At 49.5% G+C, this 22749-nt stretch overlaps 1 protein-coding gene across 1 annotated transcript in view; it reads left to right on the plus strand.

Moving 5' to 3' along the window:
- Positions 1-22749, plus strand: part of LOC140421195 (calpain-5-like) — a 238187-nt gene that overhangs the window by 191634 nt on the left and 23804 nt on the right. The window contains exons 7-10 of the mRNA XM_072505707.1: positions 2556-2633; positions 4962-5157; positions 10415-10537; positions 11554-11750. Coding sequence (XP_072361808.1) covers positions 2556-2633; positions 4962-5157; positions 10415-10537; positions 11554-11750 — 594 coding nt within the window. The remainder of the gene's footprint in view (positions 1-2555; positions 2634-4961; positions 5158-10414; positions 10538-11553; positions 11751-22749) is intronic.

The raw sequence follows: 22749 nt of genomic DNA on the forward strand, positions 1-22749 counted from the left end.
TCCTCACGCAATCAGTCTGCGGCCACGCCATTTCCTGCCCAGAGCCAACCCCCCAGGCCGTCACTCACCTCCTCGCTGGTCGGCGTGAGCCTGGAGCACCGGGTCACGCCGATGAAAAGGAGGTTTGATTCACGTCGACGTGAACGGTCATCACGTCGACGGGACTTCGGCCCATCCGGAAGGGAGAATATCGGCAGGCCGAAAATCGGCTGCCTTGCGCAGACCCGTGACATTCTCCGCTGCAGCGGCGCCATTAACGCCCCGCCGACTTTTCTCCCTTCGGAGACTTCGGCGGGGGCGGGGGCGGGATTCACGGCGGCCAACGGCCATTCTCCGACCCGGCGGGGGGTCGGAGAATGACGCCCCTTTTTCTTATATTAAAAATATTGTGTACCTTGTTCTTGTTACTTCAAGACTTGACCTTCCCAAAGCTCTCCTTGCCAATCTCCACAAACCATAACTCATTCAATGCACCCTTATCTTTATCCATAAAAAGTCCTGCACACCCATCACCTAGCTTCATTGTCATTGTGTACTGCAGAAACTTGACTTTTAAGGTCATAGAGTAGAGCTTTTACAACACGGAAAGACGCCCTTCCGTCCATTGTGGCCTCGCCTGCCATTAAAATCTATCTACTCACATCCCATTTTCCAGCACTTGTCCCATAGCCTTGTATGCTATGACATTTCAAGTGCTCATCTAAATACTTCTTAAATAATGTGAGGGTTCCCGCCTCTACCACCCTTTCAGAGTTCCTGATTCCAACCATCCTTATATCCCCTCTAAACCTCCTTACCTTAAATATATGCCTCCTGATTATTGACCCCTTCGCTAAGGAGAAATGTTCCTTCCATCACCCTATCTATGTCCCTCAATCTGGTCCCCCCTCAGCCTTCTCTGCTCCAAAGAAAACAAAGCCAGCCTATCCAGTTGCTATTGATAGCTGAATCACTCCAGCCCAGGTAACATTTTGGTCAATCTCCCCTGCATCCCCTCTAATGTAATCACTTCCTTCCTATAGTATGGTGACCAGAATTGCACACAATACTCCAGCTGTGGCCTAACCAGCATTTTTTACAGCTCCAACATAACCTCCCTGCTCTTATATTCTATGTCTTGGCTAATAAAGGCAAGTATCCCATATGCCTTCTTAACTACCTTAACTACATGCCCTGCTTTCATCAGGGACCTATGGACATGTATGCCAAAGTCCCTCTGATCCTCTGTTCGTCCTATGGTCCTGCTATTCAGTATATATTCCTTTGCCTTCAGTTACTAAGGAACATAGGTTTAAGGTGCAAGGGGCAAAGTTTAGAGATGTTCAAGGGAAGTTTTTTACACGGAGGGTAGTGGGTGCCTGGAACCCACTGCCGGAGGAGGTGGTGGAAGCAGGTATGATAGTAACGTTTAAATGGCATCTTGACAAATATATAAATAGGATGGGAGTACAAGGATACGGACCCCGAAAGCATAGGTTTTAGGTTGAATGGGCAGAATGGCCGGTGCAGCTTGGAGAGCCGAAGGGCCTGTTCCTGTGCTACTTTTCTTCGCTCTTTGTTCTTTGCCTTGTTAGTCCTCTCAAAATGCATTATCTAACACGTTTCAGGGATAAGTTCCATTTGCCACTGTTCTGCACATCCAACAAGCCCATCTATATCCTCTTATAATCTCAGACTTTCCTCCTCACTATTTGCCACGCCACCAATGTTTGTGTAATCTGTGAACTGACTGGTCATGCTCCCTTGTCCAGATCATTAATGTACATAACAAGCAGCAAGGGACCCAACCCCAATCCCTGTGGAACACCACTGGACACAGGTTTACAGTCACAAAACAACTTTCGACCATCACCCTCTGCCTCCTGCCACAAGCCAATTTTGGATCCAATATGCCAAATTGCCCTGGATCCTATGAGCTTTTACCTTCTTCACACTCTCCCAAGTGAGACCTTGTCAAAAACGGTAATGAATTCCACGTAGACTACATTAACTACACTTCCCTCATCTACACACCGAGTCACCTCCTCGAAAAATTTCATATAATTTGTTAGATATGATCTCCCCTTGACAAAGCTATGCTGATTAGGTCCTTGTCCTTGTCTTCAGTTCCTTCTATAGCCTTGTCACAATCTACTTTGGTGGCCTCCTCCACTTTTACATCCTTGCACACACATTCCTCTTTTATAACATTGACCTAATTTCTGTTCCCTAATCCATTGCTCCACCAAACATGTTCATTTTTTATCAGCTACAATGCTCCTTCTCTCTCGAACTCTTACGCTGAGCAACATTTCTTTGCCATCTCCCTGCTGCTTTCAAAATCTACGTGAAAAAGCTTTTTGATCATGCTTTAGATCCTTTTCCTATTTGGATCAGTTCTTGTGCAGTGTGGTGTGAAACATTGAACATCGTTCTGTACATCGTTAACAGGGCTACAGAAGTGCACATTGTTTAGTTAACAAATTTTGATCAAACCATGAAGTGCAAACAGTAGTATTGATAGAAAATGTATTGTAACTGGAATTCCTAAGCACTTAATTTTCTGATGTTTCTAGTTCGAAGGAGTGGCAGAAGGTCAGCAAAAAGGAGCAGAAAACCATTGGTATTGAAGTTAAGAATGATGGAGAATTCTGGTGAGCCAATTCACTATTTAACCGTTGGCCTTGGGATCCATAAAATCTACAAATCCAGATTATAAAAAAGGTCACTTTATTCAATACGTATTTTTGTTTGCCGATTCTGTTATAATATCACTTTAAGAGTGATGCCCTTTTAAGAAGTTCAACATGCAGATGGCACCTGGATTTCATCATGTGACCAGTAGTCAGGGCCTCTCTCTGCACTGTCGTATTTTAGACAACAAGATGTGGTTAGAGATTACTCTACTGCTTGTACTGACTTAACTGGAAGTAAACCCCACCGGAGATCCTCAAATAAATTGCATCCTCACTCGTCTTGCACAGAGATAGCTCAAGGATACCACTACAGATTTGAGTATTATCAAATGCAAAACAGATTCATAGACTCCTGTTCAGTGAGTGTGGGGATGGCTATACCTATGTCATCTCTAATCTTTACCAGCATTCATAGAAGAAAATCTGTCATCTCTTCAAGCTGGGTTTTATTTGAACGTGAACCCCAAAGAAAAGGTAAGTGACAACAAAGGCAGAACAAGAAAGGTCCATGATATTTTCACAGGCTGTACAATTTTTTCTGGACTCCACTCTGTCACCTAGATCAAGGAGCACAGTGACACATAGCATGGCAAGTCAGAACTTTACATTGGTAAACTTGAGTGTGCTCTTTGAGGCTATGGCTAATATACGTTGTTGGACAAATCTCAAGGGGGTTTTAGTCTATAGTCTGCTGTTCTATACTCGGTGCTAATTGAAAAAAATGATCCGCTCCTGATATTTTTCAACATGATGAAATTAAAATGCATCCCCAAATTTGAGAACATCAATTTTCCAACATCAGCTTTCACATTCGAAACATAAATCAAACCAATGGCTGAAAAGGTATTGGTATCCTTGCAACTGTATTCCAGTAAGCTCCAGCAGCCTTTGTGTGATTTAGTGAGACAACTCCCCAATTCCTTTCAAGCTTGATGATGTCCTGTACTATGAGTTTTCGTCCTTCACATTGTTTCAGGTGTACAAAAAGCTGATTTCCAGTAATATAATACCAGTGTGTTTATTTCACATTTTGAATCCTTCAGAACTCCTGGGCGAAATTCTCCCCCAACGGCGGGATGTCCGCCGACTGGCGCCAAAGCCGGCGCCAATCAGACGGGCATCGCGCCGGCCCAAAGGTGCGGAAGGCTCCGCATCTTTGGCGGCCTAGCCCCAACATTGAGGGGCTAGGCCGACGCCGGAGGGATTTCTGCCCCGCCAGCTGGCGGAAATGGCGTTTGTTGCCCCGCCAGCTGGCGCGGAAATGCGGCGCATGCGCGGGAGCGTCAGCGGCCGCTGTCAGTTTCCCAGCGCATGCGCGGAAGCGTCAGCGGCCGCTGTCAGTTTCCCGCGCATGCGCAGTGGGGAGAGTCTCTTCCGCCTCCGCCATGGTGGAGGCCGTAGCGGAGGCGGAAGGGAAAGAGTGCCCCCACGGCACAGGCCCGCCCCCGGATCGGTGGGCCCTGATCGCGGGCCAGGCCACCGTGGGGGCACCCCCCGGGGTCAGATCGCCCCGCGCCCCCCCCCCCAGGACCCCGGAGCCCGCCCACGCCGCCTGGTCCCGCCGGTAAATACCAGGTTTGATTTACGTCGGCGGGACAGGCAATTCCTGGGCGGGACTTCGGACCATCCGGGCCGGAGAATCCAGCGGGGGGGGTCCCGCCAACCGGCGCGGCCCGATTCCCGCCCCCGCCCAATCTCCGGGAGCGGAGACTTCGGCGGGGGCGGGATTCACGGCGGCCAACGGCCATTCTCCGACCCGGCGGGGGGGTCGGAGAATGAAGCCCCCGATCTTTTCAGTCCTGCTGTTGTGTTCCTGATTGATATCAACAAGCTATTGGCCATTGTTATAGCGGAAGGCTTACTTAGTCAATTTAAGAAACCTCTACCATCTGTTGTTACAGATATTATTCTTGGAAGAATGCTGCAGCATAAGACAGGTCAATCAGGACAGCATGGTGGCGCAGTGGTTAGCACTGCTGTCTCACGGCGCAGAGGTCCCAGGTTCGATCCCGGCCCTGGGTCACTGTCCGTGTGCAGTTTGCACATTCTCCCCGTGTTTGTGTGGGTTTCACCCCCACAACCCAAAGATGTGCAGGCTAGGTGGATTGGCCACGTTAGATTGTCCCGTAATTGGAAAAAATGAATTGGGTACTCTATATTTAAAAAAAAATAAGACAGGTGAACCATTTACAGTGCTGAATCATGGAAACTGGAGGAAATGTATTCTGTATTTGCTATCTGGTTCATACGTCCCTTACAGGCCTGTCTTTCTGGATTTTAACAAAGGATGGCATTTGAAGACTGGTATAAATACATCACCGATGTGATAGTTTGTCGACTGATAAACACGTCTTACCTGAGTATTCGCAAGACCTGGGACGAGGTGATCCTGCGAGGGGCATGGAGCAAGCATGACGACCCATTGCTGAACCGTGCAGGTGGCTGCACAAATTTCCGGGACACATTCCTGCAAAATCCTCAGGTGAGGATACGCCTTGATGGTCAAAGCAGGAAGGATGATAGTATATAGGAACACTTTCCACCTGTAGAACTGAATCACTCATGTGTATAGGCTGCCTGCAGAACAGTGTAAAGAAAGCTCCTGGGTGATGTCATGTTAAACACGGCTTTTCTTTTCTCTTGCACGGGTTTAAATGAGCTCAGACTGGTAGAATAGAAGTTATCTCTATCTTTATCTTCATAAAAGTCGAAACTCAGATAGACAAGAGCACAAACTGACCTTGATTTCGAATTAGTTGTCATTAAATTGGCAACCCCATTCGGCAAGGACATACTGTGAGTGGGAGATATGGGGCGAGATTCTCCGACCCCTGCCGGTGCGGAGAATCGCCGGGGGCTGGCGTGAATCCCGCCCCCGCCGGTTGCCGAATTCTCTACCACCGGATATTCGGCGGGGGCGGGAATCGCACGCGCCGGTTGGCGGGCATCCCCCCGCGATTCTCCTGCCCGGATGGGCCGAAGTCCCGCCGCTAAAATGCCTGTCCCGCCGGCGTAGATTAAACCACCTACCTTACCGGCGGGACAAGGCGGTGAGGGCGGGCTCCAGGGTCCTGGGGGGGCGCGGGGCGATCTGGCCCCGGGGGCGAGGGGGGATCCTGCACCGGGCCTCACTTGGAATGTGGGGTGGCCCGCGATCGGTGCCCACCGATCGTCAGGCCGTCCTCTCTGAAGGAGGACCTCCTTCCTTCCACGGCCCCACAAGATCCGTCCCCCATCTTCTTGCGGGGCGGATTTAGAGAAGACGACAACCACGCATGCGCGGGTTGGCGCCGGCCAACCCGCGCATGCGCGGATGACGCCTGTTATGCGGCGCTGGCCGCGTCATCTATGCGGCGCCGCTTTTACGCGGGCGACAAGGCCTGGCGCGTGTAGATGACGCGGCCCCGATCCTGGCCCATTGTCATGGTCTGAATCGGTCGGGACCGGGGCCGTTCCGCGCCGTGATGAATCTCGACAGCGTTCACGACGGCGCGGCCACTTCGGCGTGGGGGTGGCGAATCCCGCCCCTTATACTGGGAGTGGGAGATAAGAAAAAATTTGACACTGGGAGTGGGAGACTGGGAATGGGGATATGAAATGTGACATTGGGAATCGGGACCGGCGCCAGTTCCCCAATTCTCCGGGCCCCGAAAGGTGGATTCGGAGAGTACGCCGCGTATCCCCTACCTGCGGCCATTGCTGGAGGCCCGCCCTGCCATTCTCTGCCCCCGACCAGCCGAAGTCCTGACGGCGTGGATCTAATATGGTCCTGCCGTTTGGGATACTCGCGTGGTGGCTGTAGAGGCCGCCGCCGTGCACATGCGCGGCCTCTGACCCGGAATTGTGGGGGCCCATATCTGCTGCTAAAGGTGTGAGCTCCCCGACAGGTCCCCTGCAGGGTTATTAATAAGTGGCCTTTTCATACCAGTTTTTTGGGCGTGAAAGGACACAATTTCTACGACGGTCTGGGGACATAGTCTCAAAAACGGAGAATCCAGCCAATGAAATTTGACACTGGGAGTGGGAGATATGGGGCGAAATTCTCCGTAATCGGCGCGATGTCTGCCGACCGGCACCAAAAACGGCACAAATCAGTCCGGCATCACGCCGCCCCAAAGGTGCAGAATCCTCCGCACCTTGAGCGACCGAGCCCTAACTTTGAGGGGCTAGGCCCGCGCCAGACTGATTTCCACCCCGCCAGCTGGCGGGAAAGGTCTTTGGTGCCCCGCCAGCTGGTGGAGACCATGGCGAAGGCGGATGGAAAAGAGTGCCCCCACGGCACAGACCCGCCCGCGGATAGGTGGGCCCCGATCGCGGGCCAGGCCACCGTGGGGGCACTCCCCGGGGCCAGATCACCCCGCGCCCCCCCCCCCCAATACCACGGAGCCCGCCCGCGCCGCTTTGTCCCGCCGGTAAGAGAGGTGGTTTAATCCACGCCGGCGGGACAGGCATTCCAGCAGCGGGACTTTTGGGAGAATCCCGCCCATGAAATTTGACACATGGGGCGAGATTCTCCGACCCCCCGCCGGGCCCCCCCCGCGGCGATTCTATGGCCCGGATGGGCCGAAGTCCCGCTGCTGGAATGCCTGTCCCGCCGGCGTAGATTAAACCACCTCTCTTACCGGCGGGTCAAGGCGGCGCGGGCGGGGTCCGAGGTCCTGGGGGGGGGGGCGCGAGGCGATCTGGCCCCGGGGGGTGCCCCCACGGTGCCCTGGACCGCGATCGGGGCCCACCGATCCGCGGGCGGGCCAGTGCCGTGGGGGCACTCTTTTCCTTCCACCTTCGCCATGGTCTCCACCATGGCGGCGGCGGAAGAGACCCCCTCCACTGCGCATGCGCGGGGATGCCGTGAGCGGCCGCTAACGCTCCCGCTCATTCGCCGCCCGGCAATGTCATTTCTGCGCCAGCTGGCGGAGCACCAAAGGCCTTTCCCCACAGCTGGCGGGGCGGAAATCAGTCCGGCGCGGGCCTAGCCCCTCAAGGTTAGGGCTTGGCCCCCCAAGATGTGGAGGATTCCGCACCTTTGGGGCGGCGCGATGCCGGACTGATTTGCGCCGTTTTTGGCGCCGGTCGGCGGACATCGCGCCGATTACGGAGAATTGCGCCCATGAAATGTGACACTGGGAGTGAGAGACAAGGGGCGGGATCCTCCGACTCCCCGCCGGGTCGGAGAATCGCCGGGGGCTGGCGTGAATCCCGCCCCCGCTGGTTGCCGAATTCTCCGGCACCGGAGATTCAGCGGGGGCGGGAATCGCGCCGCGCCGGTTGGCAGGCCCCCCCGGCGATTCTCCGGCCCGGATGGCCCGATGTCCCGCTGCTGGAATGCCTGTCCCACCGGCGTGGATTAAACCACCTCTCTTACCGGCGGGACACGGCAGCGCGGGCGGGCTCCGGGGTCCTGGGGGGGGGCGCGGGGCGATCTGGCCCCGGGTGGTGCCCCCCACGGTGGCCTGGCCCGCGATCGGGGCCCACCGATCGGGGCCCACCGATCTGCGGGCGGGCCTGTGCCGTGAGGGCACTCTTTTCCTTCCGCCTTCGCCATAGTCTCCACCATGGCAGAGGCGGAAGAGACCCCCTCCACTGCGCATGCACGGGGATGCCATGAGTGGCCGCTGACGCTCCCGCGCATGCGCCGCCCGGCAATGTCATTTCCACGCCGACTGGCGGGGCACCAAAGGCTTTTCCCGCCAGCTGGTGGGGCGAAAACAGTCCGGCGCGGGCCTAGCCCCTCAAGGTTAGGGCTCGGCCGCTCGAGATGTGGAGGATTCCGCACCTTTGGGGCGGCGCGATGCCGGACTGATTTGCGCCGATTTTGCCGCCTGTCGGCGGACATCGCACCGATTACGGAGAATTTCACCCATGAAATGTGACACTGGGAATGGGAGATACGAAATGTGACATTGGTGAAATAGGGATTGCTCTGCTGAAGGACCTTTACCTTAGATTTGCCTGTGCTATACTAATCCAATAGCTCTTTATTCGAACATTGGGCACTTGTAAAACTGTCCGTTTTAAACATTATCTGATTACGAGATGAAATGATCAACTTGAATTAATTAAAAGATATAATTTAATTTGTAGAATCATGGAATGATTGAAGCACAGGAGGACACCTGACGGTTCTTTGTGAGAGCACCTCAGCTAATCCCACTCACCCATTTCCCCAAAGCCCAGACCTTTTAATTTCGGATAATGATCCGGTTCACTTTTGAACGCCAGGATTGAATCTGCCTTTTGCACACTCTCAGGAGGCTGTTTCCAAATTGTAAACAATCGCTGCATTAAAATGTTTTTTCTTATGTTTCCATTGCTTCTTTAGGCAATCCCCTTACATGAGGATCCTCTGGTTCTTTATCCTTCCACCAATCAGACAGTTTCTCTTTATCTACTCGGTCTAGATCCCTCATGAGTTTGAACACCTCTATCAAATCTCCTCTCAACCTCTTCTCTAAAAAGAACAGTCCCAGTTTCGCCAATCTATTCTCCTAACTGAAGTCCTTCATTGCTGCAGACATTATTGCAAACCTTTCTGCACTGTCTCTAGTGCCTTCACATCCTTCCTTAAAGTGTATTGGACACAATAGCTGGAATTCTGCAGCCGCTCACTGGCGGCGGAATTCTCTGGCCCTGATGGCAGTGCAACCCCACCCACGGGTTTCCCAACAGCATGGGGTAACTTCAATGGAAAATCCCATTGACGGCGGCTTGAGCAGGGAATCCTGCCACCAACAAACTGTGCGGCAAGTTCTCCATCATCAGAAAGAGAAAGAACTTACATTTAGGCCTTTCGTGACCTCGGAACATCCCAAAGTGCTTCACAGTTTGATTTTTGGGTTAGCTCATGTTGAGTGCCTTTTGCCAGCTCTTACTGGATAGATAAAAGGGTACATAAGGCACCATCCTTTCGAATTAACAATTTCAAATTGGAAATTTGAACCAAGAGCCTTGACATTTCCAGGGACTCTGCATGTGTTGTTCCAGAGAGAGAAAGAAGGCAGTGGATGGGATTCACCGTTGCCCGACGCGATTTCGTAATCGGCAATTGGGCGGAAAATCCCTTTTGACGCCGATATCGGGGGCGGCACCTGTTTGACGCATGTTTGTATGCACCCCCACCTCCAAAATAGCTTCACCCCGTCGTGCACCGCACGCCGTGGGGACGGCCTTAGCGCATCACCTAATGGCCCTCCCCTGATGCACCGCCCCCGATGGGCTGCGTTCCCGACCGCGCAGTTGACGTGTAGTCTCAGCGGTCGGGAACTCGGCGTGGTGGCTGTGGACTGTGTCCAGCGCCTCCACAGTCAGGTGGGAGCCGTGCTGCTGGTCGGGAGGGCTTCCACAATGGCTGGGTGGACTGGTGGGGGGTGGCCAGGGGGGCACTATCTGGCAGGTTGGGTCCGCTCGCAGCCGGCGCCATTTGTACAGCGCAACCGCTGCAGGTCGTCGCCGTGCACATGCGCGGCCACGGTCCCGGCCATTCTCCAGGCAGTTTTACACGGTGCAGCTGCTAACCCCTCACCGGTCGCAGAATCGGTGAGGGGACAGCGCCGATTTTCTTGACGTAAAACACCACAGATCCTCTGCACTTAGGCTCAAAAACGGTGAATCCAGCTCAGTTTCTCTGCCAAGACGGCCTTATGCCATGCCGATTAATTGCAGAAGAATTCCATATTTATTCTGAAAAGTATCATTTATTAAATGTCCCAGTTCTCACAAGCTTTTTGTTCTCTTTGATATAGTATGTGTTTGATGTCACAAAGGAGGAAGACGAGGTACTTGTTTCATTACAGCAGAGGGACAAGCGCATTCACAGGAAAGAAGGCAAAGGAGAGAATCTGCTCATTGGTTTAAGCATCTTCAAGGCAAGAGAAATGTGTTAACTTTCTTCACACATTGTGAAAACTGTCTACAGCAACCATTCCAACGAAGAACCGTTTACTTAATTTGTATAGGCACTCCGAAAGTAATCCCCATGGGTGATCATAATATTAAAGATTCTCTTTTCTTATTCAAGATTTGTTCATTTGTTTGATTAAAAAATGTCAATTATCTTTCACCTCTTCTAAATGGCAAGGCCAACATTCCATGTCGACCAGTGCCTCGTGCAAGGACCAATTCTTCATGTGTAAAACTAAGCAACATTTCTCAATAGATTGTTTGATTGATTGTAAAATATGTAACAGTGGAGTTTGATCCTGTTCTCACGCAAAGTGCGCCCAGGGTTACTTCCCATCAGATGGTCACTAGATAGCGATCAGGAGCCAGAAACCTAAACTGAATCATCCCTCTTCTTGGGAGTGTGAGGGTCAAGCCCTTTAATACCCTGTTGGAGAGCAGTTAAAGCAATAAAGAGCAAGGAATGACCTTGATCCAAAGGACAGTACTGTACTGCTTACCAACTGAAGAATTGGAGAAGGGGGAAAGCAAGAGATTTTAGGAACAGGCAGGAGTCATTGGACCCAAGGAGGATGTCCGTTTGCTTCTCAGATAAACTATACCGATTCACAACCTCAGAACATCCCTCAGTCTATTCTCTCACCAGAAGAAATTTACTCCAATTTATTCGCACCTCGAGTCGTTTGTGGCGCAGAAGAAGACCATTTGTCACGTGGAGTTTGTGCTGGTTCTTGTTGCAGACCAGCCAATCCGCTCTACCTCAGAAACCCTGCAAGTGGATTTCCTTCAAGTGCCAACCCAATTTCCTTTTGTCCTCTTCCTTTCCTGATGATTTGTTTCATAACTTTATTGCCTACCTTAACTTTGTGTTTGATTCCTGGAGTTTGAACAGCTCCACAGGTTAAACAATGGGAGAAGGCAGTTGGGGGGGGGGGGGGGGGGGGATTTCTTCATCAGTAAACCTCACTGTATTCATTTTAAGGTGGAGCTCAACCGAGAGTACAGATTGCACAGTTTCTTTCCGCAAGCGGCTGGGTCCCGCTACATCGACACACGAAGTGTCGCTGTGCGAACGGACCTGAAAAAAGGACGTTATGTCATCATCCCAACCACCTACAACGTAAATATGGAGGATGTTTTTCTACTGAGGGTCTATACGGACATGCCCTCGGGATGCAGGTATTCCCCAGGAATCTAGAGATAAAACTGCCCCTTTCCACAATACCTTCTGAAAGCCCTTATTTCAAATTGTGTACTTTGAATTTTACTCTACTTTAATATTTGAAGTAAGCTCAACAGGAACGCTGGGCGAGATTCTCCGATCCCAGGCCGGGGCGGAGAATCGCCGGGGGCTGGCGTGAATCCCGCCCCCCTTGTTTGCTGAATTCTCCGGCACCGGATATTCGACGGGGGTGGGAATTGCGCCGCGCCGGTTGGCAGGCTCCCCCCGGAGATTCTCCGGCCCGCGATGGGCCGAAGTCCCGCTACTGGAATGCCTGTCCCGCCGGCGAGAATCAAACCACCTCTCTTACCGGCGGGACAAGCCGGCGCGGGCGGGCTCCGGGGTCCTGGGGGGGGGGCGCGGGGCGATCTGGCCCCGGGGGGTGCCCCCACGGTGGCCTGGCCCGCGATCGGGGCCCACCGATCTGCAGGCGGGCCTGTGCCGTGGGGGCACTCTTTTCCTTCCGCCTTCGCTATGGTCTCCACTATGGCGGAGGCGGAAGAGACCCCCTCCACTGCGCATGCGCGGGGATGGCATGAGTGGCCGCTGACGCTCCCGCGCATGCGCCGCACGGCAAAATCATTTGCGCACCAGCTGGCGGGGCACCAAAGGCCTTTCCCGCCAGCTGGCGGGGCGGAAATCAGTCCGGCGTGGGCCTAGCCCCTCAAGGTGAGGGCTCGGCCCCTCAAGATGCGGAGAATTCCGCACCTTTGGGGCGGCGCGATGCCGGACTGATTTGCACCGTTTTTGGCGCCGGTCGGCGGACATTGCGCCGATTGCAGAGAATCCCACCCCTCCTCTCCTCTGATTTATCTGTAATTCTGTATTCACTTAATTTCACCTTTTATAAACACACCCATAGCCACGAACAAGTACAGAAAATAATCAAAAAGACTAATGGATATAAAAGATAGCAGGCAGAATTCTCCCCCCGCCCCCCCCCCCCCACGCCGGGTGGGAGAATCGCCGGGGCGCCGCGCGAGTCCTGCCACGCCACCCCGGCACCCGAGCGCGATTCTCCCCCCCCCCCCCCCCCAACCGGCGCGGCGAGAATCACGGCTGGCCGCTGGGAGAATCGCCACTCGCCGTTTGTAACGGGCGAGCGGCGATTCTCCGACCCAGTTGCGCCGAGCGGCCTGCCCAACACGACAGGTTGCAGCCGGTGCCGGCCACACCTGGTCGCTGCCGGCGTGAACAGCTGGGGGGGCGGCCTGTGGGGTGGGGGGGGGGGGGGTTCCTGCACAGGGGGGGCCCTCAAAAGGTGTCTGGCCAGGGATCGGTGCCCACCGATCGGCGGGCCGGCCTCTGTGAAGGAGGACCTCCTTTCCTCCGCCGCCCCGCAAGATCCATCCGACATCTTCTTGCAGGACGGCCTGGGGGAGGACGGCACTGCGCATGCACGGGTTGGCGCCGGATGACGTCATTCACACGGCGCCGGCCGCCTCATTTACGTGGTGCAGCCTTTACGCGGCGCCAAGGCCCAGCGCGCGGAGATGACGCGGCACCGCTCCTAGCCCCCCCGGGGGTGGGAGAATAGGGGGCTGGGAGGGGCCTCTGGCGCCGGAGTGAAACACTCCGGTTTTCACTCCGGCGTCGGGACTTTGTCTCCCGATGGGAGAATTGCGCTCAGCCTTTATATCTAGAGGGTTGGAGTTTTAAGAAACAGAAGTTTTATGCTGCAGCTGTACAAACCCAGGTTAGACCCCATTTGGAGCACTGTAAGCAGTTCTGGGCACCACACCTTAGGAAGGGTATATTGGGTTGAGAGGGAGTGCAACGTAGGATTACACAAATAGACTACAGGGGTAATATTACCAGGAGAGATTGCACCAATTTGGCCTGTTTTCGGTAGAATTTAGAAGGTTAAGGGATGATCTGATCAAAGTCTTCAAGATATTAACGGGAAAAGACAGGGTCGATTATTTCCACTGGTTGGAGATTCTAAAGCTAGTTGGTATAGTCAAAGATTTGGGCTAGACCATTCAGGAGAGATGTTAGGAAGCATTTCTTCACACAAAGGTAGAGGTTTGGAACTCTCTCCCACAAACAGCAGTTGAAGATAGGACAGTTGTAAATTTTAAATCTGAAATAGATTTTTGTGAAGCAAAGGTGTTAAGGGACAGCACGGTAGCACAGTGGTTAGCACTGCTGCCTCACAGCTCCAGGGTCCCGGGTTCAATTCCAGCCTCGGGTGACTGGCTGTGTGGAATTTGCACTTTCTCCCCGTGTCTGCGTGGGTTTCCTCTGGGTGCTCCGGTTTCCTCCCACAGTCCAAAGATGTGCAGGTTAGGTGGATTGGCCACGCTAAATTGCCCCTTAATGTCCAAAATGTTAGGTGGGAATACTGGGTTACGGGGATAGATGGAGGCGTGGGCTTCAGTAGGGCGCAGACTCGATGGGCCGAATGTCCTCCTTCTGTGCTGTAAATTCTATGGTTCTATGATATGAGCCAAAGGCAGGTATATGGAGTTAGGACACAGATCAGTCTCATTGAATGACGGGACAGGCTCGAGGAGCTGAATGGCCTGCTCCTGTCCCTATGTTCTCAGCATTGTTATGTGAAACGTTCTTGCCAACTCACAAGGACAGGACTTTCAGACACCGCCATTGCCAGAAATGGAGGCAAACACAGTTCTAAATAGCCCCACCAGTCGGTGAGCCGGTTCTCCAGCTTCATCCTGTTTCAGTGCCGTTTTGTGGAGACAGCATGCGGTGAATAGCCTATACGACTGTAATGAGCCTGTAAAGGCCAATTAATGGAAGCCACCTGAAATTTTGCAGTCTGCCTCCAGACTTCCCCAGAGGCCCTCCCTAAATGTCACAACAGTCACGGCTCCCTCCCCCACAGTGACGGCCTGGCTGCAAAAGTCATTTTTTAAATTAGAGTTTTAAAAGATTGAAGAGAGAATGCCTCCATTTTGAAGCACCCTCAGTTTTACTTACCTTCTATTGCAGCCTTTCTGTTTCTTTCAAGCTGTAAGATCCCTAATTGGTCTTCCAACTTTGAGACCACCCACCATCTTCACTTGGGTGGCAAATCTATTTCCAGACCAAACATCAGGGCCTGTGGCTGCTTCCCCTCAGGCCAGGTTCAGGACCCAGAAACAGCCCTGACTTCTATTTCCCGTTCCCGGAGGAAAGTCCTGCCCCAGATCTCCATTTTTGACGAAGCCATCTCTAATTACTTCCACCATTCCTTTAACTGTCTTGTATGTGTTTTCCGATATCCTTGTTTAACTTTTTGTGGGTTGTCAGCCTTCTCTCATGTTCCCTCTTTAGCCTTCTTAACCTTTGTGGTAAACCACTGTTGCACCTCTATTAGGTGACGTATGGTAAGACCTGTACTACAGGTACGTTGGTAGTCCCTGTCTGCTGGCTCCGCCCAGTAGGCGGGGTATAAATATATGTGTCCTCCAGGCTGTAGCCATTTCACCAGCTGCTGTGGGAGGCCACACATCTTAGAGCAATAAAGCTGTACCCAACTCAAGTCTTCGTACAATTGATCGTGCATCAACGTTCCTTTTGATTCTATACTTTTAATATTTGCAATTTCATTTGTAGTGACCTCCTGTGTTTATCACAAACTTCATTTTTAAACCTAACGTTTGCTCCACCCTTTCTATTTATTACTGGTATTCCAACCGTATGTCCATATAGGTAATCAGGGCTGGGCAGGAATATGGTGTTGAAGTTACAATAAGATCAGCCATCACCTTTTGCAATGGTGGAGCAGGCTCGAGGGACCGAGTGGCCTACTCCTGCTCTTAATTTATTTGTTTGGAATCTTTGAAGCACTTCCTTCGCCCCTAATCAAAATGTTTGCATCCATCCTTTATGCAAAGTGTGGAAACTGAGTGAACAGGTCAGACCAATTTCCTGTCGTGGGGAATCCTGCTTTCTCGAACGCCACATCTTCTAAAAATGTTACCGCCTCACATATGTTGTAAAGTAGTCAGCTGATCCCCAAGGGCAGTGATCCATTTCATGAAGAGCACAACATTTAGACAATTCACATATGTGTATCCCTTCCGGATACTTTAGAGGTCCAGATATTCCATGTTACACATGATAGCATACATCACTAACCTAGCTCCTGATATTCCTCTGCTGCCCTGTACTGAATTTATTTGAATGAATCCTCACTTAGCCGCCTGAGCTCGCAAGTACCATCCGACTCTCACTCTATTGCATCTTACCCAATTCGCCACCCGCAGCTCAAGAAGCCTCTCACCAACACAAAATTAATTTGTAACTGCGGGACCCTAACTGATCACTTCCTCACAAATTCACATAGCTCCTAATTAAAACTGCGCAATCAGTGCCATCCAATTAACTTAATTAATTTTGAAGCTCGTATATTTAAACAAAGTGCGATCAACACGATTTTCACAGAGCTTCCAGTTGCCTAGTTCAATTGCAACACAGCCGTCAACTAATGTTTCAGCCAACCGTGTTTCCTGTCATCCCTCAGCAGTAGATCATTGAGTGAGTGTCTGACTCCCATGGCTTTCAACTGCATTATGTAGAGCAATTTTACGAGTTGACTACCAATGCTGTGCACTGATTTGTTATGTTCTAGGTGTAACATAAGCGGCTTCCTTGTGGTGCACTTGACAAAGGAAGGTTCAGACGTGGAGATAATTTCAACACGTTTATTAACTATTTACACTTCTATTACTCGGGTTCGACACTACTACTAATCCTATTATAGCTACCCAGACTGACTAACCAGTTTGCTACAATCCACGTGGTGGGTGTAATATTGAATCAACCCTGTGTCTCTGCTCACTGACTGTCTCCACTGGAAAGAGGCAGGTCAAGTGTGTCGTGTCCTTTATATATGGGTTGGTGTAATGCCCTCCTGTGGTGGTGTCACCTCTGTGTGTATCGTGAATGTCCATTGGTCATGTCCTATCTAACTGGTCTATTGGTTGAGTGTGTGTGTGTGATGTCTCCGGTGCTCCCTCTAGTGTCTAGCTAGCCTACATGCATTTACATTGATGCACATCACCACATCCCCCCCTTTTTTATATGTTACATATTTTCTGTACACTTTAAGAAAATTGAACAAAAAACAGGTAGATACATTAAGGTATATACAAGTCATGAGAACAGTGATTAAACAATAAGTCCAAATCAAATGTGCGAGTCCAAAACCCTTCAATCATCATGGTCACATGTCTCTCTTGGTGGGGTGGTGAGTTTGATGGTGGCATGTCCTTGTGAACGCCATCGGTGTCCCTGTGCCACAGGAACCAAGAAGTGGTCAAATCACTTCGCTGTCTGATTTGGAGTCTTTTTTTCGATGTTTGTGATGGTGATGTTAGATGGCATCTTGTAGCTGATAAGGTGTTGATGTTGAAGAGGTACCATTAACAGTATCATTCAAGGTCATAGATGTGCCCTATGTTGAAGTTGGATAAGACTGTACATACTGGTTCTGGCCACGTGCTGTGCTGGAAGGGTGATCCTGCTGAGTAACGTTGAAGCTTGTCAAATTGGAAACCTAATTGCTGCTCGCAGAAATACCTGGTGATGGTGTGAAACTAGAACCTTGCATCTGATAGGAATATGCCATCTGACCAGGCTGGGGTGCAGCAAATCCTGGGCTGTAACTAAGGCATTCAGTCTGTAGTGCAGATTGCGCTTACGGTAGTCCTCCTCCGATCATGATTCCATTAGTGGGCAATCTGTAGTGCTGGCCTGTTTGAGAATATGCTGCATAGACTGCTGGCTGCTGCATGCCTGAATACTGGGTTTGTCCAGCATGAGCTGTCATTGGCTGCACTGCTGATGTGGAAAAAATGTGTGGATATAGCTGTGGTGAATATTGGTGTATTCCTCTTGGACTGTAGCCACTGCTTGTTATTACTGACCCAGTGTAATTGTTAAGTGATCCATCTCCTGTCGTTGTGGCATCTGCTGTCACCCTGAGCGTGCCATCACTGAGGTTGTGGCACTCCCTGTCTGGAGTAAAGTCCGGCTTACGTGAATCAGCGTCGGCGTTTGGTTGCTCCCCATCTGGAGTCTGGTCTGTTTTAACTGAGTCAGTGTTGGTTTGTTGATGCTCCCCGTCCGGAGTCTCAGCAGGTTCACTGGATTCAGCTGAGATTTCTTGAAGCTGCACGTCTGGAGTCGGAAATGCAGGAATGCATTGACTTGTGGAGAGGTTCGAGCGAATGAGGGTGGAAGTATCATGGTGTCACCGGAGTCACCAGTGGTCTCACAGTGATCATTGAGTGCCTCTGTACACACTAGCTGAGGTCTGTCACTTTGCACATCTTGCATGGGAAGTGGGACGCTGTCGTCACTCGTCTCACATACCATGGGTAGATCCTTAGTAGCCGCTTGTTGTTCACTTGGGTTGGGTAAATTGTCAGAGTCTTCATCTGGTGGTGCAAACAATGTGGGTGGACTCTCATTGTCTTGCTGTTTACTTCAGCATGGCAGACTTGCATCGTCTGCCGCTAGTTGGTCAGAGGAGGTTGCTAGACCCTTGTTCCTGCAAGGACTGCGCGTCAGAGTCTTGCGTTGCTTCTATCGTGGAGGCTGTTCACGAGCTCGCTGCGGAGGCTTGTGACACTGGAGTCACGTCTTGTGTGTGCAAGGACTGTGCTCTGGAGTCTTGCGTTTCTGCAATTGTGGAGTCTGTCCACGAGTTTGCTGCGGAGGCTTGTGACACTGGAGTTACTTCTTGTTCATGCAAGGACTGCGGCGTGGAGTCTTTTGTGTCTTCTTTCGTAAAGTTGGGAACCCTGAGCGGTGCGTGGTGGGTGTAATATTGAATCAACCCTGTGTCTCTACTCACCGACTGTTTCCACTGGAAAGAGGCAGGTCAAGTGTGTAGTATCCTTTATATATGGGATGGTGTAATGTCCTCCTGTGGTGGTGTCACCTCTGTGTATATCGTGAATATCCATTGGTTATGTCCTATCTAACTGATCTATTGGCTGAGTGTATGTGTGTGATGTCTCCGGTGCTCCCTCTCTTGTCTAGCTAGCCTACATGCATTTACATTGATGCACATCACCACATGCACAATGTCTAACTTTCAGTACCACACCTGGATTACAGGTCCACTGATCTGGTACAGGACATGAGTCCAGTGGATCAGTTCGCAGCAGACCCCGAGTGAGATCTACTTGTCAAAATGTAGAATCAGCTTATTGTACATGTTGCAATGTTGCTTCTGCATTCGTCAGTTGATTTTCACTGGTTTAAATAAATCTAGGATTTCCTCACCTTACTGCACGACTTCTGTGCAAACTTAATAGCTCGCTTTCAAATGCTGGGAAGCCATATACAAATAATGACATTCTTGCAGATGAATGCACAGTGATGTAGCATCAGAATGCCGTGGTCTTGCGCAGCTTGCAACATCACATATCGGTTGTTAAATAAAGGTGGAAAATATATATGCTCAAGCACTGAACCTATTCCCAGTTGAGCCATTGTGTGACATTGAATTAGCGGCTCCCCAATTGCAAATTATTGACGTTTATTGCAGGACATTTTAAGGTATTTGAGAAACAAGTTAAAATTGCTTACATGCCTATTTAAATAACTTCCCAGTAACTGAAATAGCTGATTATTCTCCAGGATTTGCAGGATACAACTGACCAATGCCTGGACTGTAAGGTGTTGGAGGCTGCAGTACAGATATGTTCCTGCTGGTGGTGCTGGTAACAATTTTGACTTGAGCACAATGGCTTTGCCAGCAGGCACTGAGCAGTGCAGCAGCTAAACGTGTCCGGAATTTAATATTGTACCACAAAAATCTCCCAACAATCCATTTTTTAAAAAGCGACAAGGTTTAGGCATCTGAATAATCTGCATGTTAATAACTGGATTCTAATAGAATGTTCGAATGTATGAAGCAGTGCGCTTGGAATCATAGAATAGTGCAACACAGAAAGAGGCCAATTGGTCCATCAGGCTTGTGCCAACCCTGTCAAAGTACAGTTCGGTTAATCTCACTCTCCCGTTCTTTCCTCATATCCCTGCAATATTGTCCTCCTTCCAGTATTAACCCGGTTTAATTTTGATGGCTACTATTGCACCTTATTCAAATTTCAAAGAACAAAGAGAAAAAGAAAAGTAAAGCACAAGAATAGGCCCTTCGGCCCTCCAAGCCTGTGCCGATCATTATACCCTAACTAAAAACAAAACCTTCTGCCCTTACTGGGTGTGTATCACTCTTTTTCCTCGCTATTCATGTACTCATCCAGATGCCTCTTAAATGTTGCTAAGGTGCCTGCTTCCACCACATCCTCTGGCAGCGAGTTCCAGGCACCCACAACTCTCTGGGTGAAAAACAAATCCAGTTCAACTTCTGAGTTCCAGATTTGCGTGCAGGTTTCTGCTTTTCACTTGTGATCTTAATTGCATAGCCCAATTAGGATATTTTTGTATACATCTACACATGTATATGTGCAATAAGAGTACCTTAGGCTATAGCGATTCCATTAAGGTGCATCTGATCCTGAGAATATGAATCAGTAATTATGCAATGTCTTAACATTTCTCTTTTAAAAAATTTTATTTGTTTTTTTTTCTAATCTCCCTCACTCTCTCCCCCACAAATTAAATGACACAATAAGGAGCTTTAAGGATCTTCCCTTTTGGCTAACATTCATAAAAGGAGTTTTAACACAGTCAGTTTCTCATTGATAGTGGTAGCAATGATTCTGCTGTTCCTGGCATTATATTAAGGTTGCTTCCAGGGTCTGATCTAGCAATGACATGAATCATTAGCTGAATGTTAATTTTAAATCTTTCAGTGCTACTTAGTGGATTTAAATTGGAGTTTCAACCAGTTCCCTTGAATGTGAGATTATGATAGATGGAGCTATCAGACAGGGCTTCTGGCCAAATATTCAAAACTTGAAGGGGGCCCTCGTTAGCCTGCTGGATGCAAATACAATTGTGTTCCCATTCAAAATGAGCTGGAGAGAATTGAACAAGCTTAAAGATTTGCTACAAACGTGATCAAAGTGCAGGTTAAGTGGTGATTGGGCAGGAGCACCAGCAGCACAGTCTCTGCTTCCCTGAATCCAGTTGAAGAAGTAATACAGCTGATCAGAAGTTCATCCCAGGTCTCTATTTCTGGGCCTCACAGCCCAGGAGATCAAAGTTCAGACCTGCACTGAGCTAATGCTACAGTCAAGCTCAGTACTTCTGGGTGAGACAAGATAAAATTGGCAGTGGGACGTCTGTTATTACACTCCTGAATCATCTTGATACACTACGGAGTATAATATGTAAGACTCAAACCTTGGTTACTGATGAGGTCTTCTGAATCTCGATGAAGAAGGCTGGAACTCGTCCAGTAGTAACAAAAGGTTTATTGAGTAACTATAACAATAATTGCATGAGTTCTTTACTTTAACAGTGATACTAGTGATAAGGTTAACAAGATCTAACTGCAGTAACTATACATAACTCCACTAACCATCTGAACTGATCTGATACTGCCCTGGTCACAGTACACTCAAGAGAGAGGGAGAGAGACCCAATGTGGTTTCTTTTATACCCCTCGGTCTGGCCCTCTCGTGATCAGGTGGTGCTACTGATGACACATTAACCCCTTATGTACATGCACAGACAGAGATCACTACACCCCCCTTTTTTTCTTGTGTTACATATTTTCTGTATATTGTACAGAAAATTGAACAAACATAATGGATGAAGTTTGCAAATGCATTACATATCAATGAGTTAATCAGTCAAATGCTAATACATTTAGTCTCTTAGTTTTTTTTTCTTGTTTGCTTGAAGCAGGTAGACAAATGATGATATGTACAAGTTGTGATGATATTGATGATTATACAAAGCCAATTAATATTTATGAGTCCAATCTTAATAAAAAAGTTTATGAGTCCAAACTTTATGAATTTGTCCGGTTGAGTTGCTTTCTCCTTCTGTTGTTGAAGTGGTGATGTTGATGTTGTTCTTTCTTTGTGAACATCGTCAGTGTTCTTGTGTTTAAGTGACCAAGAAGTCATCATGAGGTGTTCGAATGGTCGAATCACTTTGTTGTCTGATTTAGACTTTTTTTTTCTATGCTTGTGGTAGCGATTCTGTGTTACATCTTTGTTGTCTGACCTGAACTTTTTCCTTGTGGTATTGATTCTGTATGTCATCTTTCTTGAAAGTTGGTTTGCTTGTTTGCTGTGGGGCAGATATGAATTCGCGAGATTAGTTGGCATGCCATGTTATGTTTGTACTCTTGCCATTGTTTTGAACTGTGTTCTTGCATTGTCCTTCATGTGCAGAGTTGTGCCATGTTGCACAGGTCGTTGTTTCATTGTTGTTGTTTTTGTTGTTTCTGTCATTTCTGTCTTTGTTGTTTCCGTTGGTTTTTTTGTCGTGCTTGTTGTTGCTGTTGTCGTTTTTGTTGTTGTGCTTGTAGTTTTTGTTGGTATGTTTGTAGTTTTTGTTGTTGTGCTTGTAGTTTTTGTTGGTATGTTTGTAGTTTTTGTTGTTGTGCTTGTAGTTTTTGTTGTGCTTCTTGCTGTTTTTGTTGTTGCTGCTGTTGTTCTTGTTTCTGTTGTGCTTTTTGTGTAGTTTTTGGGGTACTTGTTGCACTCAATGACTGTTCCGTGTGGATAATTTGAGTCATTCTCGAAGTTATTTGTGTCAGTGTCCTTTTTGGTATCCGATGTTTCATTGAGCATTTCTTCTTGATGATTGTGAGACTGATCTGATGTTGCATTGATCTTGGTGACATCACTCCTTGTGGTTGATGGGATTCCTCTTTGATTTCTAGGTGTTCCTCTTCTGGAGTCATTTCTGGTTCATTAGAATCACCTTTGGTTTCTTGGTGCTCCTCTTCTGGAGTCAAAATCTTCAAGATTTCATTTTCTTGTGGGTAGTTTAGAGTAGATGAGGTTTTAATTGACGTGGTCTCACTGGACTCAAGAGTAGTTTCACTTTGATTGTTGAGTGCTTTTGTAC

Source organism: Scyliorhinus torazame, chromosome 5, assembly GCF_047496885.1.
Source record: "Scyliorhinus torazame isolate Kashiwa2021f chromosome 5, sScyTor2.1, whole genome shotgun sequence".
Classification (NCBI taxonomy): domain Eukaryota; kingdom Metazoa; phylum Chordata; class Chondrichthyes; order Carcharhiniformes; family Scyliorhinidae; genus Scyliorhinus; species Scyliorhinus torazame.